This window comes from Callionymus lyra, chromosome 10 (genome assembly GCF_982586985.1).
Source record: "Callionymus lyra chromosome 10, fCalLyr1.hap1.1, whole genome shotgun sequence".
Classification (NCBI taxonomy): Eukaryota; Metazoa; Chordata; class Actinopteri; order Syngnathiformes; family Callionymidae; genus Callionymus; species Callionymus lyra.
The window spans coordinates 5,216,155-5,238,611 of NC_141827.1; the positions used below are offsets into that span (position 1 = coordinate 5,216,155).

At 37.9% G+C, this 22,457-nt stretch overlaps 1 protein-coding gene across 2 annotated transcripts; it reads right to left on the bottom strand.

Moving 5' to 3' along the window:
* Nucleotides 1–109: 109 nt before the first annotated feature.
* st3gal8 (ST3 beta-galactoside alpha-2,3-sialyltransferase 8) lies at nucleotides 110–22,219 on the bottom strand. 2 transcript variants are annotated; one of them, XM_087800140.1, is made up of 9 exons: nucleotides 22,095–22,219; nucleotides 11,122–11,473; nucleotides 10,502–10,661; nucleotides 10,297–10,432; nucleotides 5,753–5,946; nucleotides 5,519–5,698; nucleotides 2,209–2,254; nucleotides 2,015–2,134; nucleotides 110–1,936 (listed from the first exon to the last, which is right to left on the bottom strand). In XM_087800140.1, exons 2-9 carry the CDS (start codon nucleotides 11,264–11,266, stop codon nucleotides 1,769–1,771), a joined length of 1,149 nt encoding a protein of 382 aa, XP_087656266.1. In that variant the 5' UTR covers nucleotides 11,267–11,473; nucleotides 22,095–22,219; the 3' UTR covers nucleotides 110–1,768. The 2 variants fall into 2 exon arrangements, with proteins under 2 accessions (XP_087656266.1, XP_087656267.1); XM_087800141.1 differs by lacking the exon at nucleotides 22,095–22,219 and adding an exon at nucleotides 21,884–22,019.
* Nucleotides 22,220–22,457: the final 238 nt, after the last annotated feature.

Sequence of the window (22,457 nt, forward strand, 5' to 3'; positions counted from 1 at the left end):
TGTTTTGGCCTCAACAGCAATAAATGACACAATTCCATCAGTCGATCACTGCCAGAACAAACCTTTGACAAACTCTTGTTTTTTACTTGACAGAAGAAAGAAGAATCCGTTTGTTTTTCAACTTTATTTATTAACTTGTGGATTTCTGTGATTATTATTTATTTTTATTTCACACCCATTTGGTTACAAACGATCAGCAGAAAGTCTGTGAGATTAAAACTTGTAACTAAAAAAGGCTTGTTTGCTTCTCCGTCGCGGCTGCAGTTCCTCTCCCGTCCTGCAGGGGCACTAGAGGTCGACACACACGAGTTAAAAGTTGCCACTTGACGACAAAAGAGGAGAAACTTGACGAGCGGCGACAAATATTCTAGAGAAACGAGACATTCTCACATCGGGCTGTTGCCGTGTCACCATGGCAACATGATCGTGGACTTTGGACGAGCTTCATTCATTGTCAGCTAGCTAGGGTCGTGGCCAGCGAGAGCAAACGCACAGTTATTAGTTTGAAAGTTACGGTTCAACATCAAGACTATTGGCATCGATGCTAGTATTTGGCAAAAACACAAATAAACACAACCTCACTCAAAGATAAAAAGTTTGGTTCGACTAAACCACAGATTTATGAAATCCAACCCATCACCCAACACTCTCCACCAGAGGGCGCCACTAGCCCAACACGTTCCCTTTAGTTTCAATAGTGCACAATAACATAAAAAACCCACGATTCAAACATTGTGTAAATAAAGTTTTTTTCAAACTTCCCACGAAGTAAAGGCAATGGTTTCATGAGTTCATTCACAGTAACTCCTTCAACAGCAAGTGGTCAATAGTTTTTTTTTGGTTGCGCTAAAAAAAAATCCTTGGTTTTGGTAAATATTTCGTTAAAAAAGGCGTCAAGGTCGTTAGCGAGGTTATCTTTGTAACCGTAGTTCTACGACGGCCTGCAGAGGGCCGAGCAGGCATGAAGTAGACGCTACGTTAGTTCAATTAAAGCAAACCATTATAAGTTAAGAAAACTAAAGTCTACGGCTCGGATTTGGAGCCGAGGTCACGAGCAAAGATGACATCACCAACGCGTGCACGGCTGCGTCCCACTTGTGCTCGGACTTCTTTTTTTTACCCCCCTGTACCAAAATAAAACAAACTGCACTCATACCGTAAATGACAACTCTTTTTTTTTTTTACGGTAAACTTCGCTCGACGGCGTTTTCACGCACGAGCTAAACAACGGGATCCGACCCGGAAGTGGCAAGACCCCCCGCATCGAAAACACGCCCCAAAAGAACGGCAACGTGTCAAAAGTTCCGACACATCGTAGTGATTGTTTCGCACACAAGAAGATTAAAAAATAAAAAAAAACAGATCTATGGCGATCCGAGGACGTAAAACATTGTCGCTCCATATATGGTCGACAGGAAGTAGATCAGAAGTCTATTGGATGGCGACGTCAGTCACGGAAGGAAGTGGACGTTCAAAGGCAGGAAGAGGATTTAAGGCCATCGTTGCAGCGGAAAAGTGCTCGTATTGGACGAAGAAAAAAAAGTTAGTAGATAAAAATCTGTGGTCGTTTCCCGCTCGAAGTTTGTGGAGGTCGACCCTCGCCGGCGCCGGAGGGTCCGACCGGTGGAGGGTCCGAGAACTGAAGGTCCAGCTCGGGTTTCACAGGAGGTCAAAGGCCACTGTGACTCAAGGCAGAACGTGTGACGTGTGCAAAGGTTCTCTCCGGGAGTCGGGAGGATCGCCGGGGGTCGGAGGTCGGAGGTCGCGTCTACAGGTGCAGGTCGATCTTGCCGTCCTTGGCCAGCTGGTGGATGACTTGGGTCTCGTAGTCGGCGCTGTGGACGCCGGTCTTCCTGAAGGCGCCGGCGTTCCGGTTCTGCTCCCAGTAGTGGTGCCAGTTCCCCTGCTTGTCGGCGCCGTAACCGAAGACGGACACCTGAGGACGAGAGACGGTAAAAGTTCTGTCCCGGTTCTGATCCACTCGTTGGTTCTGGATCGCTCTGAGCTCCTGTACCTGGTCGCAGGCGTGCAGGGCGTAGACCAGCGCCAGCATCCCTGTGGACGGGTAGCGCCCGTGATGCTCGGTCCAGCGGTCGTTGACGTACTTGAAGAAGGACGGACTCACAACCAGAACCTGCAGCGACACCATCGGGTCATGTTTGACAAAAGTTGTGTAGAACAAAAGTTGTGTAGAACAAACGCACCGACCTTGTCTTTATCTGCCTTCACCAGGTTCTTCACCCTCATGTAGGTCCTGCAAACACACACACGCTTCAGCACACGTGTGTGTTTCTGAGAGTGCATGTGTGTATCCTTGTGTCTTTATAAGTGTGCGGTATATGTGTGTAATAACAATAGTAAAAATCATAATAACAATAGAAATAATGTGTGTGTGTGTGTGTGTGTGTGTCGTACGTCTTGATCTCTCCAGTAGTGTGTGTATATAAGTGTGTGTATAAGTGTGTGTCGTAAGTCTTGATCTCTCCAGTAGTATGTGTGTGTGTGTATATAAGTGTGTATAAGTGTGTGTCGTACGTCTTGATCTCTCCAGTAGTATGTGTGTGTGTGTGTGTATATATATGTGTATATAAGTGTGTGTCGTACGTCTTGATCTCTCCAGTAGTGTGTATATATGTGTATATAAGTGTATACAAGTGTATATATATGTGTGTATAAGTGTGTGTCGTACGTCTTGATCTCTCCAGTAGTGTGTATATATGTGTATATATGTGTGTATAAGTGTGTGTCGTATGTCTTGTTCTCTCCAGTAGTATGTGTGTGTGTGTGTGTATATATATGTGTATATAAGTGTGTGTCGTACGTCTTGATCTCTCCAGTAGTGTGTATATATGTGTATATAAGTGTATACAAGTGTATATATATGTGTGTATAAGTGTGTGTCGTACGTCTTGATCTCTCCAGTAGTGTGTATATATGTGTATATATGTGTGTATAAGTGTGTGTCGTATGTCTTGTTCTCTCCAGTAGTGTGTGTATAGAAGTGTATACAAGTGTATATATAAGTGTGTATAAGTGTGTGTCGTACGTCTTGATCTCTCCAGTAGTGTGTATATATGTGTATATAAGTGTGTGTCGTACATCTTGATCTCTCCAGTAGTGTGTATATATGTGTATACAAGTGTGTGTCGTACGTCTTGATCTCTCCAGTAGTGTGTATATATGTGTATATAAGTGTGTGTCGTACGTCTTGATCTCTCCAGTAGTGTGTATATAAGTGTGTGTCGTACATCTTGATCTCTCCAGTAGTGTGTATATATGTGTATATAAGTGTGTGTCGTACGTCTTGATCTCTCCAGTAGTGTGTATATATGTGTATATAAGTGTGTGTCGTACGTCTTGATCTCTCCAGTAGTGTGTATATATGTGTATATAAGTGTGTGTCGTACGTCTTGATCTCTCCAGTAGTGTGTATATATGTGTATATAAGTGTGTGTCGTACATCTTGATCTCTCCAGTAGTGTGTATATATGTGTATATAAGTGTGTATAAGTGTGTACATGTGTGTGTCGTACATCTTGATCTCTCCAGTAGTGTGTATATATGTGTATATAAGTGTGTGTCGTACGTCTTGATCTCTCCAGTAGTGTGTATATATGTGTATATAAGTGTGTGTCGTACGTCTTGATCTCTCCAGTAGTGTGTATATATGTGTATACAAGTGTGTGTCGTACGTCTTGATCTCTCCAGTAGTGTGTATATATGTGTATATAAGTGTGTGTCGTACGTCTTGATCTCTCCAGTAGTGTGTATATATGTGTATATAAGTGTGTGTCGTACGTCTTGATCTCTCCAGTAGTGTGTATATATGTGTGTATAAGTGTGTGTATAAGTGTGTGTCGTACGTCTTGATCTCTCCAGTAGTGTGTATATATGTGTGTATAAGTGTGTGTCGTACGTCTTGATCTCTCCAGTAGTGTGTATATATGTGTATACAAGTGTGTGTCGTACGTCTTGATCTCTCCAGTAGTGTGTATATATGTGTGTATAAGTGTGTGTATAAGTGTGTGTCGTACGTCTTGATCTCTCCAGTAGTGTGTATATATGTGTGTATAAGTGTGTGTCGTACGTGTTGATCTCTCCAGTAGTGTGTATATATGTGTATACAAGTGTGTGTCGTACGTCTTGATCTCTCCAGTAGTGTGTATATATGTGTGTATAAGTGTGTGTCGTACGTCTTGATCTCTCCAGTAGTGTGTATATATGTGTGTATAAGTGTGTGTCGTACGTCTTGATCTCTCCAGTAGTGTGTATATATGTGTATATAAGTGTGTGTCGTACGTCTTGATCTCTCCAGTAGTGTGTATATATGTGTGTATAAGTGTGTGTCGTACGTCTTGATCTCTCCAGTAGTGTGTATATATGTGTATACAAGTGTGTGTCGTACGTCTTGATCTCTCCAGTAGTGTGTATATATGTGTGTATAAGTGTGTGTCGTACGTCTTGATCTCTCCAGTAGTGTGTATATATGTGTGTATAAGTGTGTGTCGTACGTCTTGATCTCTCCAGTAGTGTGTATATATGTGTATACAAGTGTGTGTCGTACGTCTTGATCTCTCCAGTAGTGTGTATATATGTGTGTATAAGTGTGTGTCGTACGTCTTGATCTCTCCAGTAGTGTGTATATATGTGTATATAAGTGTGTGTCGTACGTCTTGATCTCTCCAGTAGTGTGTATATATGTGTGTATAAGTGTGTGTCGTACGTCTTGATCTCTCCAGTAGTGTGTATATATGTGTATACAAGTGTGTGTCGTACGTCTTGATCTCTCCAGTAGTGTGTATATATGTGTATATAAGTGTGTGTCGTACGTCTTGATCTCTCCAGTAGTGTGTATAAGTGTGTATATAAGTGTGTGTCGTACGTCTTGATCTCTCCAGTAGTGTGTATATATGTGTGTATAAGTGTGTGTCGTACGTCTTGATCTCTCCAGTAGTGTGTATATATGTGTGTATAAGTGTGTGTCGTACGTCTTGATCTCTCCAGTAGTGTGTATATATGTGTATATAAGTGTGTGTCGTACGTCTTGATCTCTCCAGTAGTGTGTATATATGTGTATACAAGTGTGTGTCGTACGTCTTGATCTCTCCAGTAGTGTGTATATATGTGTGTATAAGTGTGTGTCGTACGTCTTGATCTCTCCAGTAGTGTGTATATATGTGTATACAAGTGTGTGTCGTACGTCTTGATCTCTCCAGTAGTGTGTATATATGTGTGTATAAGTGTGTGTCGTACGTCTTGATCTCTCCAGTAGTGTGTATATATGTGTGTATAAGTGTGTGTCGTACGTCTTGATCTCTCCAGTAGTGTGTATATATGTGTGTATAAGTGTGTGTCGTACGTCTTGATCTCTCCAGTAGTGTGTATATATGTGTATATAAGTGTGTGTCGTACATCTTGATCTCTCCAGTAGTGTGTATATATGTGTATATAAGTGTGTGTCGTACATCTTGATCTCTCCAGTAGTGTGTATATATGTGTATATAAGTGTGTGTCGTACGTCTTGATCTCTCCGGTGGACAAGGCACTCGTCAGCCACTCCAGGTCTCTGAGCTTGAAGGGCAGCAGAACTAAACCCACTCCAGGCTGCAGGTCGATGGCGCTCTCAGGGTACATGATGTGGAAGGAGGTTCGATTCCCGACGTCCTTCTCGAACCCTCGAGTCACTGCCTTGTTCATCCTGAGGCGCAGGCGAGAGTTGAAGCACCAACATGAGTCAATCATCTCCTCTCACCTGATGATGGAGCTGAAGGAGTTGATGAGGTTTCCGTGTCCAGAGCCCAGAAGGTTCCCAGAGTTTCCCACCACAGCACAGGATCGACAGCCGCTGGACACGGGTTTGAACTCCAGAGCAGGAGGAGAGATGATGGAGAACATCTTCTCGATCACCTGGTAGATGGTTTGATCCGTGCCGGACCTCTGCAGAGCCTGAGGCACACATGAGTCATTTGTCATTAAAAAAAATCTTCATTATAATAGTTAGAATCATCAGCATGATAATAGTAATAAAATAATCATACTATTAGTACTAATCCTCATAATAATAGTAATAATCATAATAACAATAGTAAGTATTATAATAATAGTAATAATCCTAATAATAATAAAAATAATCATACTATTAGCACTAATCCTCATAATAATAGTAATAATCCTAATAAAAATAGTAAGTATTATAATAATAGTAATAATCATAATAATATAAATAATCATAATAACAATAGTAATAATCATAATAATATAAATAATCATAATAACAATAGTAAGTATTATAACAATAGTAATAATCCTAATAATAGAAATAATCATAATAACAATAGTAAGTATTATAATAATAGTACTAATCCTAATAATATAAATAATCATAATAACAATAGTAAGTATTATAACAATAGTAATAATCCTAATAATAGAACTAATCATAATAACAATAGTAAGTATTATAACAATAGTAATAATCCTAATAATATAAATAATTATAATAACAATAGTAAGTATTATAATAATAGTACTAATCATAATAACAATAGTAAGTATTATAATAATAGTACTAATCATAATAACAATAGTAAGTATTATAACAATAGTAATAATCCTAATAATATAAATAATCATAATAACAATAGTAAGTATTATAACAATATTAATAATCCTAATAATATAAATAATTATAATAACAATAGTAAGTATTATAACAATAGTAATAATCCTAATAATAGAAATAATCATAATAACAATAGTAAGTATTATAACAATAGTAATAATCCTAATAATAGAAATAATCATAATAACAATAGTAAGTATTATAACAATAGTAATAATCCTAATAATAGAAATAATCATAATTACAATAGTAAGTATTATAATAATAGTACTAATCCTAATAATAATAGAAATAATCATAATAACAGTAATAATCTTGACACTAATAGTGATAATAATAATAACAGTAACACGATGATGTAATAACTAAGGGCACCAGAGTGAAACAGTGTCAGATTTATGAGTAAAAGAAAGTATAAAACATCAAAGTAAATCATTTCTCCGAGAGTTATTTACTCGAACACAAACGATGAGTCAGCAGGACGACCCCCCCTCACCCTCTCACCCTCCTCACCCCCTCACCCCCCTCACCCCCCTCACCCCTCAATCCACTAATGGCTGCAGCAGAGCTTCATCAATAACCTTCTCAGACATCAGTGTCCAGACGCAGCATCAGCTCCTGTTACACGAGACGCTCGTGGTTTCTTCCTCGGAAACTTGATCCTCGACAGACTCGTCCTCTGATGAAGATTTATCCACGACCTTTGACCCTTCACACACACATCTTTTACACTCTCGTTTCCTTTGACGTTTATATTCTGCACAAGATAGGATTCATGTCGGGATCGAGAAAATATCCATTTAAATATCAAGATTTATTTATTCAATACTGTATTAATATTTAACACAGTTTTTGGTTTGAAAATCTTATTTTATTCTCATCATAGTTATTGTACAGTTTTGTTTCAATAAAGTATACATGAACAAAAATATGTTTTTTAGTTACAATTAACCTGGAAATACAGTATTTATTGTGTTTGTTCATTTTTGTGCAGCAATTAATCTTCCGGCCACTAGATGGCAGCAATCATTACCTCCTCCGCAGCTAAAGGAAGAATGAGGTGATGACTGAGGACGAGAGGATACAGTGGCAGTGACGCAGTTACGACTTTGTCAAGAGTCATGGGGTCTGTAAATACTACAACACCAGAGTCAAGTACTGGACAATACTACACATATATACTTGTTACTACACTATCACAACACCAAAGTCAAGTACTGGACAATACTACACATATATACTTGTTACTACACTATAACAACACCAAAGTCAAGTACTCGACAATACTACACATATATACTTGTTACTACACTATCACAACACCAGAGTCAAGTACTGGACAATACTACACATATATACTTGTTACTACACTATCACAACACCAGAGTCAAGTACTGGACAATACTACACATATATACTTGTTACTACACTATCACAACACCAGAGTCAAGTACTGGACAATACTACACATATATACTTGTTACTACACTATCACAACACCATAGTCAAGTACTCGACAATACTACACATATATACTTGTTACTACACTATCACAACACCAGAGTCAAGTACTGGACAATACTACACATATATACTTGTTACTACACTATCACAACACCAGAGTCAAGTACTGGACAATACTCTACAGAGACAGCTTTACTGAAGGTGTCCAGTGACATCATGATGTTCTGGTTCTCTTGGATCTGTCCTCAGCCTTTGACACAGTTGAACCAGATCCTGCTGAGAAGACTGAGGGATGAAGACTGTCTGGGTCTGTGTTACAGTGGTTCTCATTTTAGCTTTCTGGGCGCAGTTTTAGTGTATCTGCCAATCAAATGAGGTCTGAATCGGCAGATCTGTTGTGTGGAGTCCCTCAAGGTTCTGTTCTGGGTCCTTTATTGTTTTTGCTGTACTTGACTCCCCTCGGTAAAATCATTCAGAGATTTCCTGATGTTTCTGTTATAAGAATTTAAGTGATCAAAATGTTTGTCCCTCACAAGTCTGTGCCTCATGACTGATAAGACCACATACCATGACGTTTAATCAACAAACTGTAGATGGTTCTTGTCTTGCTCTTGCCAACCGAAGATCAACTCCCGCCAGCGCGTGTTTCTAATCAACGTTCATCGTATCTGTAAACCTGACGCAGCTGTGAAACTAAATAAGAAGCGTGAAGGAGACACAGATCGTTGGTTGTCACTGAGATTGTTTGAGCGTCTCTACGGTCTGAGTGTCTTCCCTCGTGAGTAACAAGTTTCGACTCTGGTTGTCCTTCACTCTGTCCAGGCATCGAGAACTTAATTCTCCCAACAGTTTCTTATCACATTTTTGCTGATGACATCCAGCTCTGCTGCTCTTTTGATCCAACTGAGCCCCAGAGTACTTGGGTGACTTAGGTCAGTCTGTCAAACTGAGCCTGAGAAACCTGGGTGTTGTATTTGATAAATACATGTCTCTTGTTCAACACTGAAGAAAACTGACCAGAAACTGTTTCAACTGAGAAACATCTCTAAACTTAGGAAAATGTTGTCACAATTTGATCTGGATCTTATAATCGATGTATTTGTGTCGTTTACACTATTGTATCAGTTTATTTTCATGTCCAAACAAGAAGGATCTTCTCGCCTGCAGTTCATACAAAACTCTGCAGCCAGAATTCTGAGCCGCTCTAGTAGAAGAACTCACATTTCTCCTTCAAACTCTTCACTGGCTGACAGTTTCTTTCAGGATCATCTTTAAAATTCTGGTTCTTACTTTCAGATCTATTCATGGTCAGACCTTCCATCAGTGATCTGATGCAGACTTACACCCCAGCTCGGGCTCTGAGGTCTGTGGATCAGAATCTACTGATGGTTCCTGAACTTCAGGACCAGAGGAGAGAAATCCTTCCAGACTGTTGCTCCTAAGCTTTGGAACCATCTCTGTGTTTGATGATCTACTGACTCCTTCAAGAAACATCTGTTTGATGATCTACTGACTCCTTCAAGAAACATCTGTGTTTGATGATCTACTGACTCCTTCAAGAAACATCTGTGTTTGATGATCTACTGACTCCTTCAAGAAACATCTGTGTTTGATGATCTACTGACTCCTTCAAGAAACATCTGTGTTTGATGATCTACTGACTCCTTCAAGAAACATGTGTGTTTGATGATCTACTGACTCCTTCAAGAAACATCTGTGTTTGATGATCTACTGACTCCTTCAAGAAACATCTTTGTTTGATGATCTACTGACTCCTTCAAGAAACATCTGAAGACACTTTTATTTGAAATTTTTATTTCAAGCTTTTCCTTGATTTTCTGGAACTCCTGTTGTGTTATCAGTTTTATCTTGACCTTTAAAATATATACTTTATTGAATATTGTTTTGATTGTTTAAGCGTTTTGTGACCCTGGTCTGGAAAAGCGCTATATAAATAAAAATTACTTACTTACTTACTTACTTACTTACTTACACCTATAGTGTTTTGACACCACTTAAGATAGATTCATACATTAGTAATTACATATTTTAATAAGTTCAACAGCCACTAGATGTCGCTCTCTGCTTAACATTCTTTGGCTCTAAACCACTATTTGAAAGAAAACTCTACACCGAGAGCGCCACCTACTGACCACTGAAAGTACAAACTTAAAGATCAACAGGTTTTCAAGGATTCATGCAGTTCTCACCATCCACCACTTGAGGGCGTCGGGGTCAAAGGCCACGTTTTTCCGCACCACAGGATCCTGGTCGGGGTCGAAGTGTTTCCCGAACCACTCGTGTCCCTGAACCTCCGACACGCAGGACTTCTCACAGCTGCAAGGCCTGCGAGACAGAGAGCGCCACACGGTGGTCAAACGCCGAGACGCACAAGAGCTGAACGACTGTCGTTACCGGCTGCTGTCCTTCTTCTCCGTCGTCTTCGTCGTCTTCGTCTGGACGCCATCGTCTTCCGCCATCTTCTTCTCCAGCGTCTCCTCCAGGTGGTCCTCTTCGTACATGTCGTCGGCCTCGATAGACTTGTTTCCAGGGAGACGGACTTTTGGGATGTCGTCTGTTAAAGATGGAGTTGGATTAATACAACATATTTTATAAATGTATTGAAACGTTGAATTTGTATTAGTTTATAATTGAATGCGTTTAAAAATATATATGTATTATCTAATTTTGATTTTCTTTTTTGTTGTTTTATAATTGAATTATAAAATTTGAATATTTTAAAATAGCTTAATGTATTTTTTACACATACAGTTTGATGTTTTAATCACAATGATGATGAAATAATTTGGCAAAAATGCAATATTTCTTAATTTGAAGTCTTTTGAAACAACATTTTTACATTCAATTTAAAAAGCTACTTTCAATGAATAAATAATTGAACTTTTGTTTGAAAAAAAACCCCTTAATTTCATAAAAACTAAACTAAATATTCAACATTTCAATGTTAAACTCATGGTCTGATGTCACTGATGGACTTCCTGGTGACATCACAGCAGGTGGGCGGGGCTTCGAACCTTCTTCCCTGACGCTCTCCTCGGTGAAGCTCTGGCCGCCCAGCACCAGAGAGAAGTGTCGGCGGTGCATGGTCTGCGTGGCGAGCATGAGGAAGACGATGGCGGCGATCACCACGATCACGCACAGCTTCCTCTTGATCAACATGGTGGACGGCGTGCGGGGGAGGAGGAGGGGGGAGTGTGGCGAGAGCGCCTTCTCTAAAGTGTTAGGTGCGCCGCGATGCCGTCGCTTGGGGGCGGGGCTTGTGTCATCTGGACATCCTCGCCTCGTCGGTCGCGTCCACGCTCAGTCTCGTCTCCATGAAGAACCTCCTGTCAAGAAGCACCAGGTGCTGACCCGTGCGCGACAGACCTGGACCACAGAGACAAGAGTCAAGATTAGAAACAATTTACTGGTTAAAATAACAATAATAGAAGAATATTTCACATCTTTGAATCTTGACTCTATTAGTAATACTTGTTATAGTATTGTCGAGTACTTGACTCTGGTGTTGTGATAGTGTAGTAACAAGTATACATGTGTAGTATTGTCGAGTACTTGACTCTGGTGTTGTGATAGTGTAGTAACAAGTATATATGTGTAGTATTGTCGAGTACTTGACTCTGGTGTTGTGATAGTGTAGTAACAAGTATATATGTGTAGTATTGTCGAGTACTTGACTCTGGTGTTGTGATACTGTAGTAACAAGTATATATGTGTAGTATTGTGCAGTACTTGACTCTGGTGTTGTGATAGTGTAGTAACAAGTATATATGTGTAGTATTGTCGAGTACTTGACTCTGGTGTTGTGATACTGTAGTAACAAGTATATATGTGTAGTATTGTCCAGTACTTGACTCTGGTGTTGTGATAGTGTAGTAACAAGTATATATGTGTAGTATTGTCCAGTACTTGACTCTGGTGTTGTAGTATTTACAGACCACATGACTCTTGACGAAGTCGTAACTGCTTTCATTTGTTTTCAAACCAAAATATGTCCAAACATCAGCTTTAAAAGCTGCTGGACTCACTGTATCCTCTCGTCCTCAGTCAAACGAGAATGTTGAGGAAATTCTTTGCTTGTGTGTGTATTGTTTTTGATTGTTCAAGAGCTTTACAAATAACCTTTACCCATTTACTATCTTTGTGTTGGTGTTTCCGCTATTGTGTACATTTCTGTGATTGTGTGTGTTGGTCTGTGTGTGTTTCTTGGATTCTCTGCGTTAGTTTAGGCATGTTTCTGTGTGTGTTTCTGTGATTGTGTGTGTTCTTTTGTGTGTTTGTGTGAGTTTGTGCGTGGATGTGTTGGTGTGTGCGCTGAATAATCTCTCCATCTACTCCTGGTTGTGCATTTCCCTCGACAACATCGATCAAAATGAAAATATTAGCAAAACTACAGAAAGTGTATTCAGCCTCACCCTCTACTTGAGATCAGGATGTAAAAGTCGGTTCAACCCAGTTTCATAAGAAAACTAAACCAATTAATAAACTTTCCAAGGAACTGTCCAATCACAGCGTAGCAACTGTTGCTAGGCGCAGCAGCGTCGTCACCAAACATCTGCTGTCCATTAAACATGAGTGACAGGTGAAGGTGTGACACCTGATGAATCCTGGTCGTACGTCCGCGACAAACTGGGATCAACTTTATGGACTTTATTACCTTAACAAGCGAAACTCAACAGGCGCGGAACAGAAGTTTAACTGTCGTCAAAGTTAGAAAAACTTGTAAATAGATTTGTTTTTGGTTCTAATGATCGTGTTGATCATTAGATCATATCAAAACAGAATATTTATACTAGTTTCTGACGTAAATAACATATTTATTTTGTAAAGCTCTTAAATAGTGTACGATGATGCACAACTTTGTACTTATTCTCAAACACAAAAGTGAAAACATGAATAAATATATTTGATATTAGTCAAAACCAGTGAGAACTTTTCATGTGAACATTTTGTTGTTGAAGCAGATGATCGTCAAACAAAAATAATTGATACATAATATAATTGATCATTTCTGTTCTATTGATTATTACTGTCTTAAAGGTATTTTTTCAAAAAAATAATGTATTTTCACTGAAGCAACATTAGTCTGTGACTCTTGACTGCGGCTGTCAAAAGTATCCAAACTCAAAAAATAACTAAAATGTTGTATCAGGAAACAACACTAAAGTATCATAAACATACTTTTCTAAAGTATCATAAAGATAAAAGATACTTTTCTAAAGTATCATAAAGATAAAAGATACTTTTCTAAAGTATCAAAACGTATTTTTGCCGTTTCATATTATAAACATTTATCGTGTTGTTCTGTTAATTGTTACATGTTGTAAAAAGGATGGTTGTTTTTGCCTTTTTTTCCTGATAATAAACCTAATTTTTCTCATTTAAATCCTTGGTGGTATTTATATTTATCTGTATAAATACCATCTGTACATTTAGTATCATGACAACCATACTTGGAGTCGACTGAGAACCAGACTTGAGTCGACATTAGTGAAAAAAAGAAACCTGTAAACTAGTGAAAATGAGTATAAAACAAACTATGGGATTTATTTTCTTGTTAAAGCCGACATTAAACTGAAGAAAAGTTAAAGGTTGAATTAACTTTCATTTATGATACAATTATTGAGGCTAAAGTTCAAACAAATGCATCTTAAACTGGCATCGACACTGGAGCGTAAATTAAGCGTTTGTTGTTGCAGGAGTCGACGGGGGAGGATGTTTGTGAGGTTAAAGGTCACATGGTTTCCTGCCCAGCAGTGCCAGCACATCTTCCCTCTTTTTCTCTCTCTCCCTCTCTTTTCTCTCCCCCTCTTCACCTCCGCAGAGACATCTGGCCTCCGTGTCCCGACTAGATGGGAAGCAGCTGCCGCAAACATTTATTGTTTTCCACGGATCAGAACTCTTTTTATTACTTCTATTCACTTTACAATCCTAGCTGTGACACCGACACGTTTGTTTTGTATCGCGCTGACGCTTCCTGGTCGATCAGGTGAAGTTAAATCAATATGTTTTGGTTGCCAGGAGGAATGAGAGTATTTTTTCCACTCATGATATCAAATCAATATTCAATCACACTGTATCGATACTTACATTTTAAAAGTTTTTTTTAATGCTTTTAAATCATACTTTATTCATATCATAGTTTTATCATGATTTGTATTCTCAAAAAAGTTTGTATTAAAATAATACTTTATAAATTTGCAATTACCATGTTATTACTTACAGCGTACGCTCATTTTTGTGTTGTTGCAATTACACTTCTGGCTGCTAGATGGCAGAAGTCATTACGTCCTGAAAAAATGAAATCAGATCCTGGCGATGACTGAGGACGAGAGGATACAGTGACTCCAGAAGCTTTTAAAGATGATGTTTGGACATATTTTGGTTTGAAAACAAATGAAAGTAGTTACGACTTCGTCAAGAGTCATGTGGTCTGTAAATACTGCAACACCAGAGTCAAGTACTCGACAATACTACACATATATACTTGTTACTACACCATCACAACACCAGAGTCAAGTACTCGACAATACTACACATATATACTTGTTACTACACTATCAAAACACCAGAGTCAAGTACTGGACAATACTACACATACAGTATATACTTGTTACTACACTATTACAACACCAGAGTCAAGTACTGGACAATACTACACATATATCCTTGTAACTAATGTATCAATACATATCGTATCGTTTCCTGTGTATCGTGATACGTATCGTAACAACAGATTCTTGACGATATACACACCTATAGTGTTTTGACACCAACCGAGATACATTGATACGATAGTAATTATATATTTTACTTGAGTTCAACGGCCACTAGATTGCTCTCTGCTCAAGTCAAGTACTCAACAATACTACAAATATATCCTTGTTACTACACTATCACTATACACCACAATATATCATTGACCTTGTGATACAGATACACCACATTGCTACCTGGATACAAAATGTATTTTATAAAGACAACAAAAAGTTAATTTTTATCATCTTGGTAAACTTGTAATATAAATAAACATATGTACATATATGTAGTAACCTGCAGTCAGACCACCTCAAACTAATGTCAATAATGTGATCATGTTTTAAATTATGCATGAAAACCAGCAGAAGAACGTGTTAATAAACGAGTGTTAACACAAGTGTTGACTCGGATGAAAAGGTTTGAAGCTGCACTTTCAAAAGAATGCTGAGAAACAATGTTATGTTAATGAAGTAGGAAAAAAAGAGGTTGTAAAAAGAAAAGAAGGAGTGACTTCATGTGCTGGAATGATTCATCACTTCGTTCTTTTCCACCTCAGGAAGATAAATAATCTCCTGCATCGATTTTAACATAATAAAGTTCACGTTTTCTCAGGGGAGAAACTGGTCTGCTCCGTTTGTCTAGTTTTCATTTAAAATTCTACTTCCTCCTCCTCCTCCTCATCATCATCCTCCTCTTTTCTTTCTCCAACTTTGTGGCTTATGTGTGTTTAAAATGTTCATGATGTCGCTTCGCCGGTTTCTTATTCGTGGCCTTGAACTTCACCTCATTCTTAATGTCAAATCTCCTCGTGTGGAATCTTTACAACACTTTTACGAACTCAGAAGATCATGTTAAGATAAAACTGATCTGCAGACGACACTGTATGTGTCGAGGGACGGACACAGGATGGAAACTGAGACGCAGCTTCAAGTGCTGCCGTGGAAGAAGGTGCAGGAGAAAGTAAAACACAAACCCAGGATATTTTGGGTCGGACACATAATACACCTCAGACTCTCCCTGTAGGAACACTGACTCATGGGCAGACAGGATGAGGCGTTCATGCTGAGTCACCGTGGTTTAGGGTTTGTAGAGGTTTTTGGCAACATTGTACTAGAATGCTACAACTCTTATGATACTTCAAATTTAGAGTGGTGTATTGACAAGAATCTCACAACAAAATACGTATTACGATACAAGGACAATGAAACGATATATCGTGATACTGTAGGAACAAGTATATATTGTCTTGACTGGTGTTGTGATAGTGTAGTAACAAGTATATATGTGTAGTATTGTCCAGTACTTGACTCTGGTGTTGTGATAGTGTAGTAACAAGTATATATGTGTAGTATTGTCCAGTACTTGACTCTGGTGTTGTGATAGTGTAGTAACAAGTATATATGTGTAGTATTGTCCAGTACTTGACTCTGGTGTTGTGATAGTGTAGTAACAAGTATATATGTGTAGTATTGTCCAGTACTTGACTCTGGTGTTGTGATAGTGTAGTAACAAGTATATATGTGTAGTATTGTCCAGTACTTGACTCTGGTGTTGTGATAGTGTAGAAACAAGTATATATGTGTAGTATTGTCCAGTACTTGACTCTGGTGTTGTGATAGTGTAGTAACAAGGATATGTGTGTAGTATTCCATGAATCAATGATTGAATTCGCTGATGATTAAAATCAAAAAGAATATGTTCCATCACTAGACCACAGACTCCAACCTTAACGGTTTTACTAGCTTTATTCTACATCACTACAGTACTCAATGTCTAGAGACACTTTGAACAACAGCATCACAAGTCTTTAACAAAGTCAAATGAAAGTTGATTAACTTCAGTCATTGTCGGCTGTATTTTAGATTTAAGCTTTCTAGCCTTCAGGGCCACCGTAGTTCTAACTACAGGAAAACTCTGTTTTATCTCCAGCAGTGCTAGTATCAATATTTACCTTCGAGATCACTTTGAAACCACTTATTAAGAGAAAGGAGAGTAAATCAAATATAGCCATGTAAAAGGTAGGGCTGTGAATCTGGCTATAAAATACATACACATATATATATATATATACACACATGTGTGTATATATATATATATATATATATATATATAGTGATAATGTAGTAACAAGTATATACTTGTAGTATTGTCGAGTACTTAACTCTGGTGCTGTGATACTGTAGTAAGGAGATATGTGTAGTGTTGTCCAGTACTTGACTCTGGTGTTGTAGTATTTACAGACCACATGATTCTTGACGAAGTTGTAACTGCTTTCATTTGTTTTCAAACCGAAATATGTCCAAACATCAGCTTTAAAAGCTGCTGGAGTCACTGTATCCTCTCATCCTCAGTCATCACCAGTATTTAAATGTTACTATCACTGTGGAGGACGAAATGATTGCTGCAATCTTGCGGCCGCAGGTTTAATTATAACACAAAAATTAACAAATGCAGTGAATCCATTTTAAAAAAAGACAATCAATACATTGAATAATAACTTATTTTGTAAAAAATCGAAGTGATTTTCTCCGTCTTTTTCACTTCCAAGTTTTCTTTAGAATAATGAACACATTAAGTTTTAGTCCCCTGTGGGTACTGAAACTTTAGACTTAATAACGATACTTGGTACCAACAAAGAATTTCACTCACTGTGAAAGAAACGAAGTTCGAAGTTCGAAACCGAGCCCTACCCGGGTCAAAATCACCCAGAAATAAATCAAAATGGTGTCGTTTTACAGTATTCTGGCCCCCGACCCAGTCCAGAGGAGGATCAACAGTCAAACAAATCTCAAAATGATTCAAACGAATCTATGATTTGTGACACAGGAGACGATGGTACCGAGAGTTTACAGACAAGACAAAACCGTTTAATCTTAACAACAGCAGCTTAAAGTCCACAAACAAAAAATTCACACAGAGATTAAGTAACTTTTCTGGATGTATTGCTTCGCTCTGGGTGGTCGGTTGTCCCAGTGGATTGTGGGAGTTTTTCTCCAACAGTCAGTTACTGCAGCTCAGCAATAGAAGTCTTTAATCAGCAGAGAGAACATGCATCTGCGGTGCTGCCAAGGTTACACAAACCTAGAACCACATTTCTTCACAAAGAGAAAGACAAAGATTGCAGTCGAGACTGTGTGAGAATGTACAGTCATTTGCAAAACCTGATTCATTTTATAATAATCAAGGAAGACTCTAGGTTTGCTTTTATTTCACTGGTTTACAAAAGTTATGTTGTTCTTAACACCTGCATATTGTTTACAGTTGTCTCAGCATTTTTAAGTACTTTTTGAATGTAATGAGATGCAACATCACGATGATAATGATTGAACTGTGATCATTTTGCACTTTGTTATCTCTTTGCACTTTCTTCTTTTTATGAACTATGTTCTTTTTTGCTCTTTGTTCTTGCTTTTGTGAAACTTGCTGTACCTTCTACCGTCTGCTGTGAACTAGAAACCTAATTTCCTGAAGGAGACCTGAAGAGGGATTAATAAATTTCAATCTAATCTAATATCCGTCACATTTATTTTTTACAATATCTCCAGTCTACGAAAGTGTTCATTTAATTTAGTTCTGGATTTTATTCACTTAATGAGCGACACCTGCAAGGTAGTTTGTGTTCCTCGCAACATTTTAAACAGTTAATTAATTGTTAAAAGAAAGTTTAAAATGAAACTGTATTTTCTTTATTCTCAAAATTCTAAAGAATGCTAAATACATAAAAACTTATTTTTTGTTCAATATTAAATCTATGTATATACAAGAATATGTTTTTTATCTTCCTAGATATTAAGTGACAAAGGCGTAAAATACTTTAACCTGGATGTAAAACTGTTTTACAGTTACTTGAACTGGACTATCAAGATACTTTAAGGTACAATATCAGATACAAATACACAAGACGACTCATGTTGATGTTCTTTTGTATCCATGACATTCGTTACCAGGGCAACGTTTCCTTTAACGTTCTACTGAAGCATTACTCTTTACTTACTCCTGGGATTAAGGCTGAAATTTTGTTTTTAGTTTTTTCATATATTTTTGTTGTTGTTTCTAAATATAAATGTGCAAGAAACACAGTTACAAGTATGAAATACATATTAGTTAAATAGAAAAGTATGAATTAGAGACAGAAATATTTTCTTCTCTGCCTCATTTTAATCTATTAAATATATAGAAATATATATGATTAGCTGGAAATTGTTACAATAGAGTTAACATTTGTTTGATTTGTTTGATTTAAGAGTTGAAATTGTTTGATGACAGTTTAAAATGATTTGATTTAAGTTATAAATTGTCTGAGAACCTTTGTTAAAAGGTATGATTACAAATAAAAATGGTTTGAAATCTTTTGTAAATTGTTTAACCTACAGTTAAAATAGTTTGATTATCGTTAACTTCATAATATGGTCGTCTTCAGTTGAAAATGTTTTATTTACAACTTAAATATTCTACAATTCTACATGATTTATGAGTTAAATTAGTGTTCAATCTCCGGCCAACTACACCTTCATAGAGCTCATAAAGCTAAAGCAAATGACCTTTGTTTACTTTGCGACATCTGCGAGATAGCGGTGGTTTTTAAAGCTCATTTCAAACCAGCATGAAAACTTTATGAGCACGATCACGATGGACTTCTGACTCCTTCCATGAGGTTCTTAAAGGGGAACTAATGTGCCGATTTAAGTGCGTCTTAAATTGTTCTAGGACCTTTGTTATACTCATCAGTATGTTTCCTTTTGCACAAAACTCTCATTTAATAAAGATATTTAAATTAGAAAATACACTTAAGCCCCGCCAACTTAAAATGCGCCGTTTTGGCGCCCACGAGATGCATTCAAGGACTCACGTAAATTTCAAACTCACGCCTCAAACTCCCGTTTTGTCCATTAAAAAACGAATAATAAAAATAAGGTTTGCTGCTTAATATACAGATTACATAAACACCTAAAGGCAGAAGTAACTTCTCACCAAGTTTACATAAATATTTAGTTTATTAACATGCAGGTTCTTAACTGATTTAGATCTTCTAGGGGAGGACACCTGCACCAGAGTGATGTCAGAATGTATAATTTAAACCGTAATCTCGTTTGGTGAGATTTCAGACGAGAACTTTATTAAGTAATAGCTTCAAAACGGAGCAACATCATGATGAATGAACTACTGCATTTTGAAGACTTCAACATTTACAACATGTGAAGAAGTCAAGAGAGTTTCACATTAGTTGCCCTTAAAACCTTAAAAGATCTAAATGGTGGAGACGGACGAGGATCCTTTACGAGCAGCTGGATCTGGTTAAAGGACTCGATTCACGTGGAACTACACAAGACTGAACTTCTGCTTCAGTTACAAGAATCGGATCAAACTCAATGTGATTAACGTTCGGTAGAATCAGTTTAAACTGCGGTGATGAACGTCAGCCACGACCACCAGAGTCAGACGGTTCCACCAGCGAACGTCCACCATGGTCCTCGTCACATTAAATGACAGTCTTGAGGCACAAGAGGAAGCTACAGACGCTGTAATTACATCTGTATGTTCTTATGGGAAGGTTGTTCCGAGCCGGAGATAATGACAAGCTTGAACCTCCAGTGACTCCAGACGGAAACTATAGCATTTAAAGAAATGTATTTATAATTTAATTCAACTGTAATATCATCTTTTATGTGACCTTGAGCTGTATATGCACATGTACATGTTTTCTTTGACACAACACACACAGACGCACACAAACAATCCATCACTGCCAAAAGAATCAACTCACGAACAGGTCTGTCGACGAAATGCAAAACAACAGTTTGACTATGTAAACAAGAGTTTTGTTAGTTGAAAATGCATCCATGGAAATTAAGATTAGATTTAAATAATACAGTCATTGTAACCAGAATTAGGTTAAAATAAACGTAGGGAAAAATAAATCTTTTCATGAGGTACAAATATTTGGCTACTTTACGATCTCAAAAATATCCTCCGAATCTCCATTTGTTTTCAAACCAAAATATGTATCAGCTTTAAAAGCTGCTGGAGCAACTGTATCCTCTCGTCCTCAGTCATCGCCGGGATATCGCAGAATAATATTGTTTATTTTAATCACGGAGGACGTAACGACTGCTGCCATCTAGCGGCTGGAAAGTTTAATTGCTATAGAAAAATGAACAAACAGTGTGGATATTTGTGTGTAAATTGTAAACACACATTTTAATCGAAATATAAACATAAAATAACTATGAAGAAATAGGATTCTAAAGCCATCCCGCCAAAAAAACATTACAGCGCTGTTGATCATGAAATTGCACTACTTGTACTTTTGTTGCTCTGTTTTTTAGATTTTTATTCTTTCAAATGTATATATATATATATATATATATATATATATAGATATATTTATGTTTACTGTGCACTTTTGTTGGGGGTAAAAAGTAAGAATTTCAAACGCTTTGAATATTTGAATCGTGATATATTGTTGTATCGCTATTTTCTCACACTATAATATAATAATAAATAGAGAGAAAGAAAGAGAGATCGATATATTTCTGTTTTTATTATTTTTGGCAAGTGTTTTTTCTGCGAATTTTCTTTCCATTTTCCTTTTTTTTTTTAAATATAAAAAATAATTTCGACTCTTATCAAGTTTGTTTCCTTGTTTTCGAATCGTTTCTTACTTTGTGGGTTTCAAAATAATAAAAATAAATACCTGGATCATAAGACAGTTGTAAAATAATCATTAAAAAGTAGTAGTTTTGAGGGTCAACGAGTCTCGATCCAAACCAGTGATGGAAACAGACAGAACCGGAACTGTAGGTTTGACAGCTCGTGGTTCGAACTCAAACCCAGTGACACCGAAGTCAAAGCGAAACAATAAACGTGACTTTACGCAGTAAAACATGTCATAGAAACGTAAAAGTAAACAAGTGTTTAAAGCTACAACGAGTTCAGGGTAAAGAGGTTGAACTGCTGACACAGAACCACGACGAGCAGAAAGTTCTCCTAAAAACCGGTCTTTCATGTTCCACGTCTCACCTGCACATGTCCCGCCACCGTCTGTCTCGCTCTTGTTTACACAAAAACAAACAAACAAACAGAGGCACGAGCTAAAGCTACTCTCGCAGACAAACTTTCCACAAGTTTTTCTCGCGACACTTGAACAACTGCCGCGAACACGTGACCCGGACTCACGTCGAACACGAGCTCGTGCGGTTGGTGCGAAGGAGAGAAGAAACGATGGACTCACATGAAGGAGGAGAAGAAGAAGGAGGAGAGGAACACGCTCTTGTCTTCAGGAGAACCGCAGAGACGATGACGACGAGGAAGATGATGTGGAGGGAAGCCACGCCCACCTCAGCAGAGGGCGGGGCGGGGCTCTAGGGGGGCGGGGCGGAGGGGGGGGGAACTTTCGCAACAGCGTGTACGTCAGCTGACTGAGACCGGAACATTATGACCACCTGCCTCCCCAGACGAACCATGTTCGTGGTTTATTAGTATATTTGTATTTGTTGCTATTGACCCTTAATTCTTCTTCATGGGTTTTAAGTAAGTAAGTAAGTCATTTTTATTTATATAGCGCTTTTCCAGACCAGGGTCACAAAGCACTTAA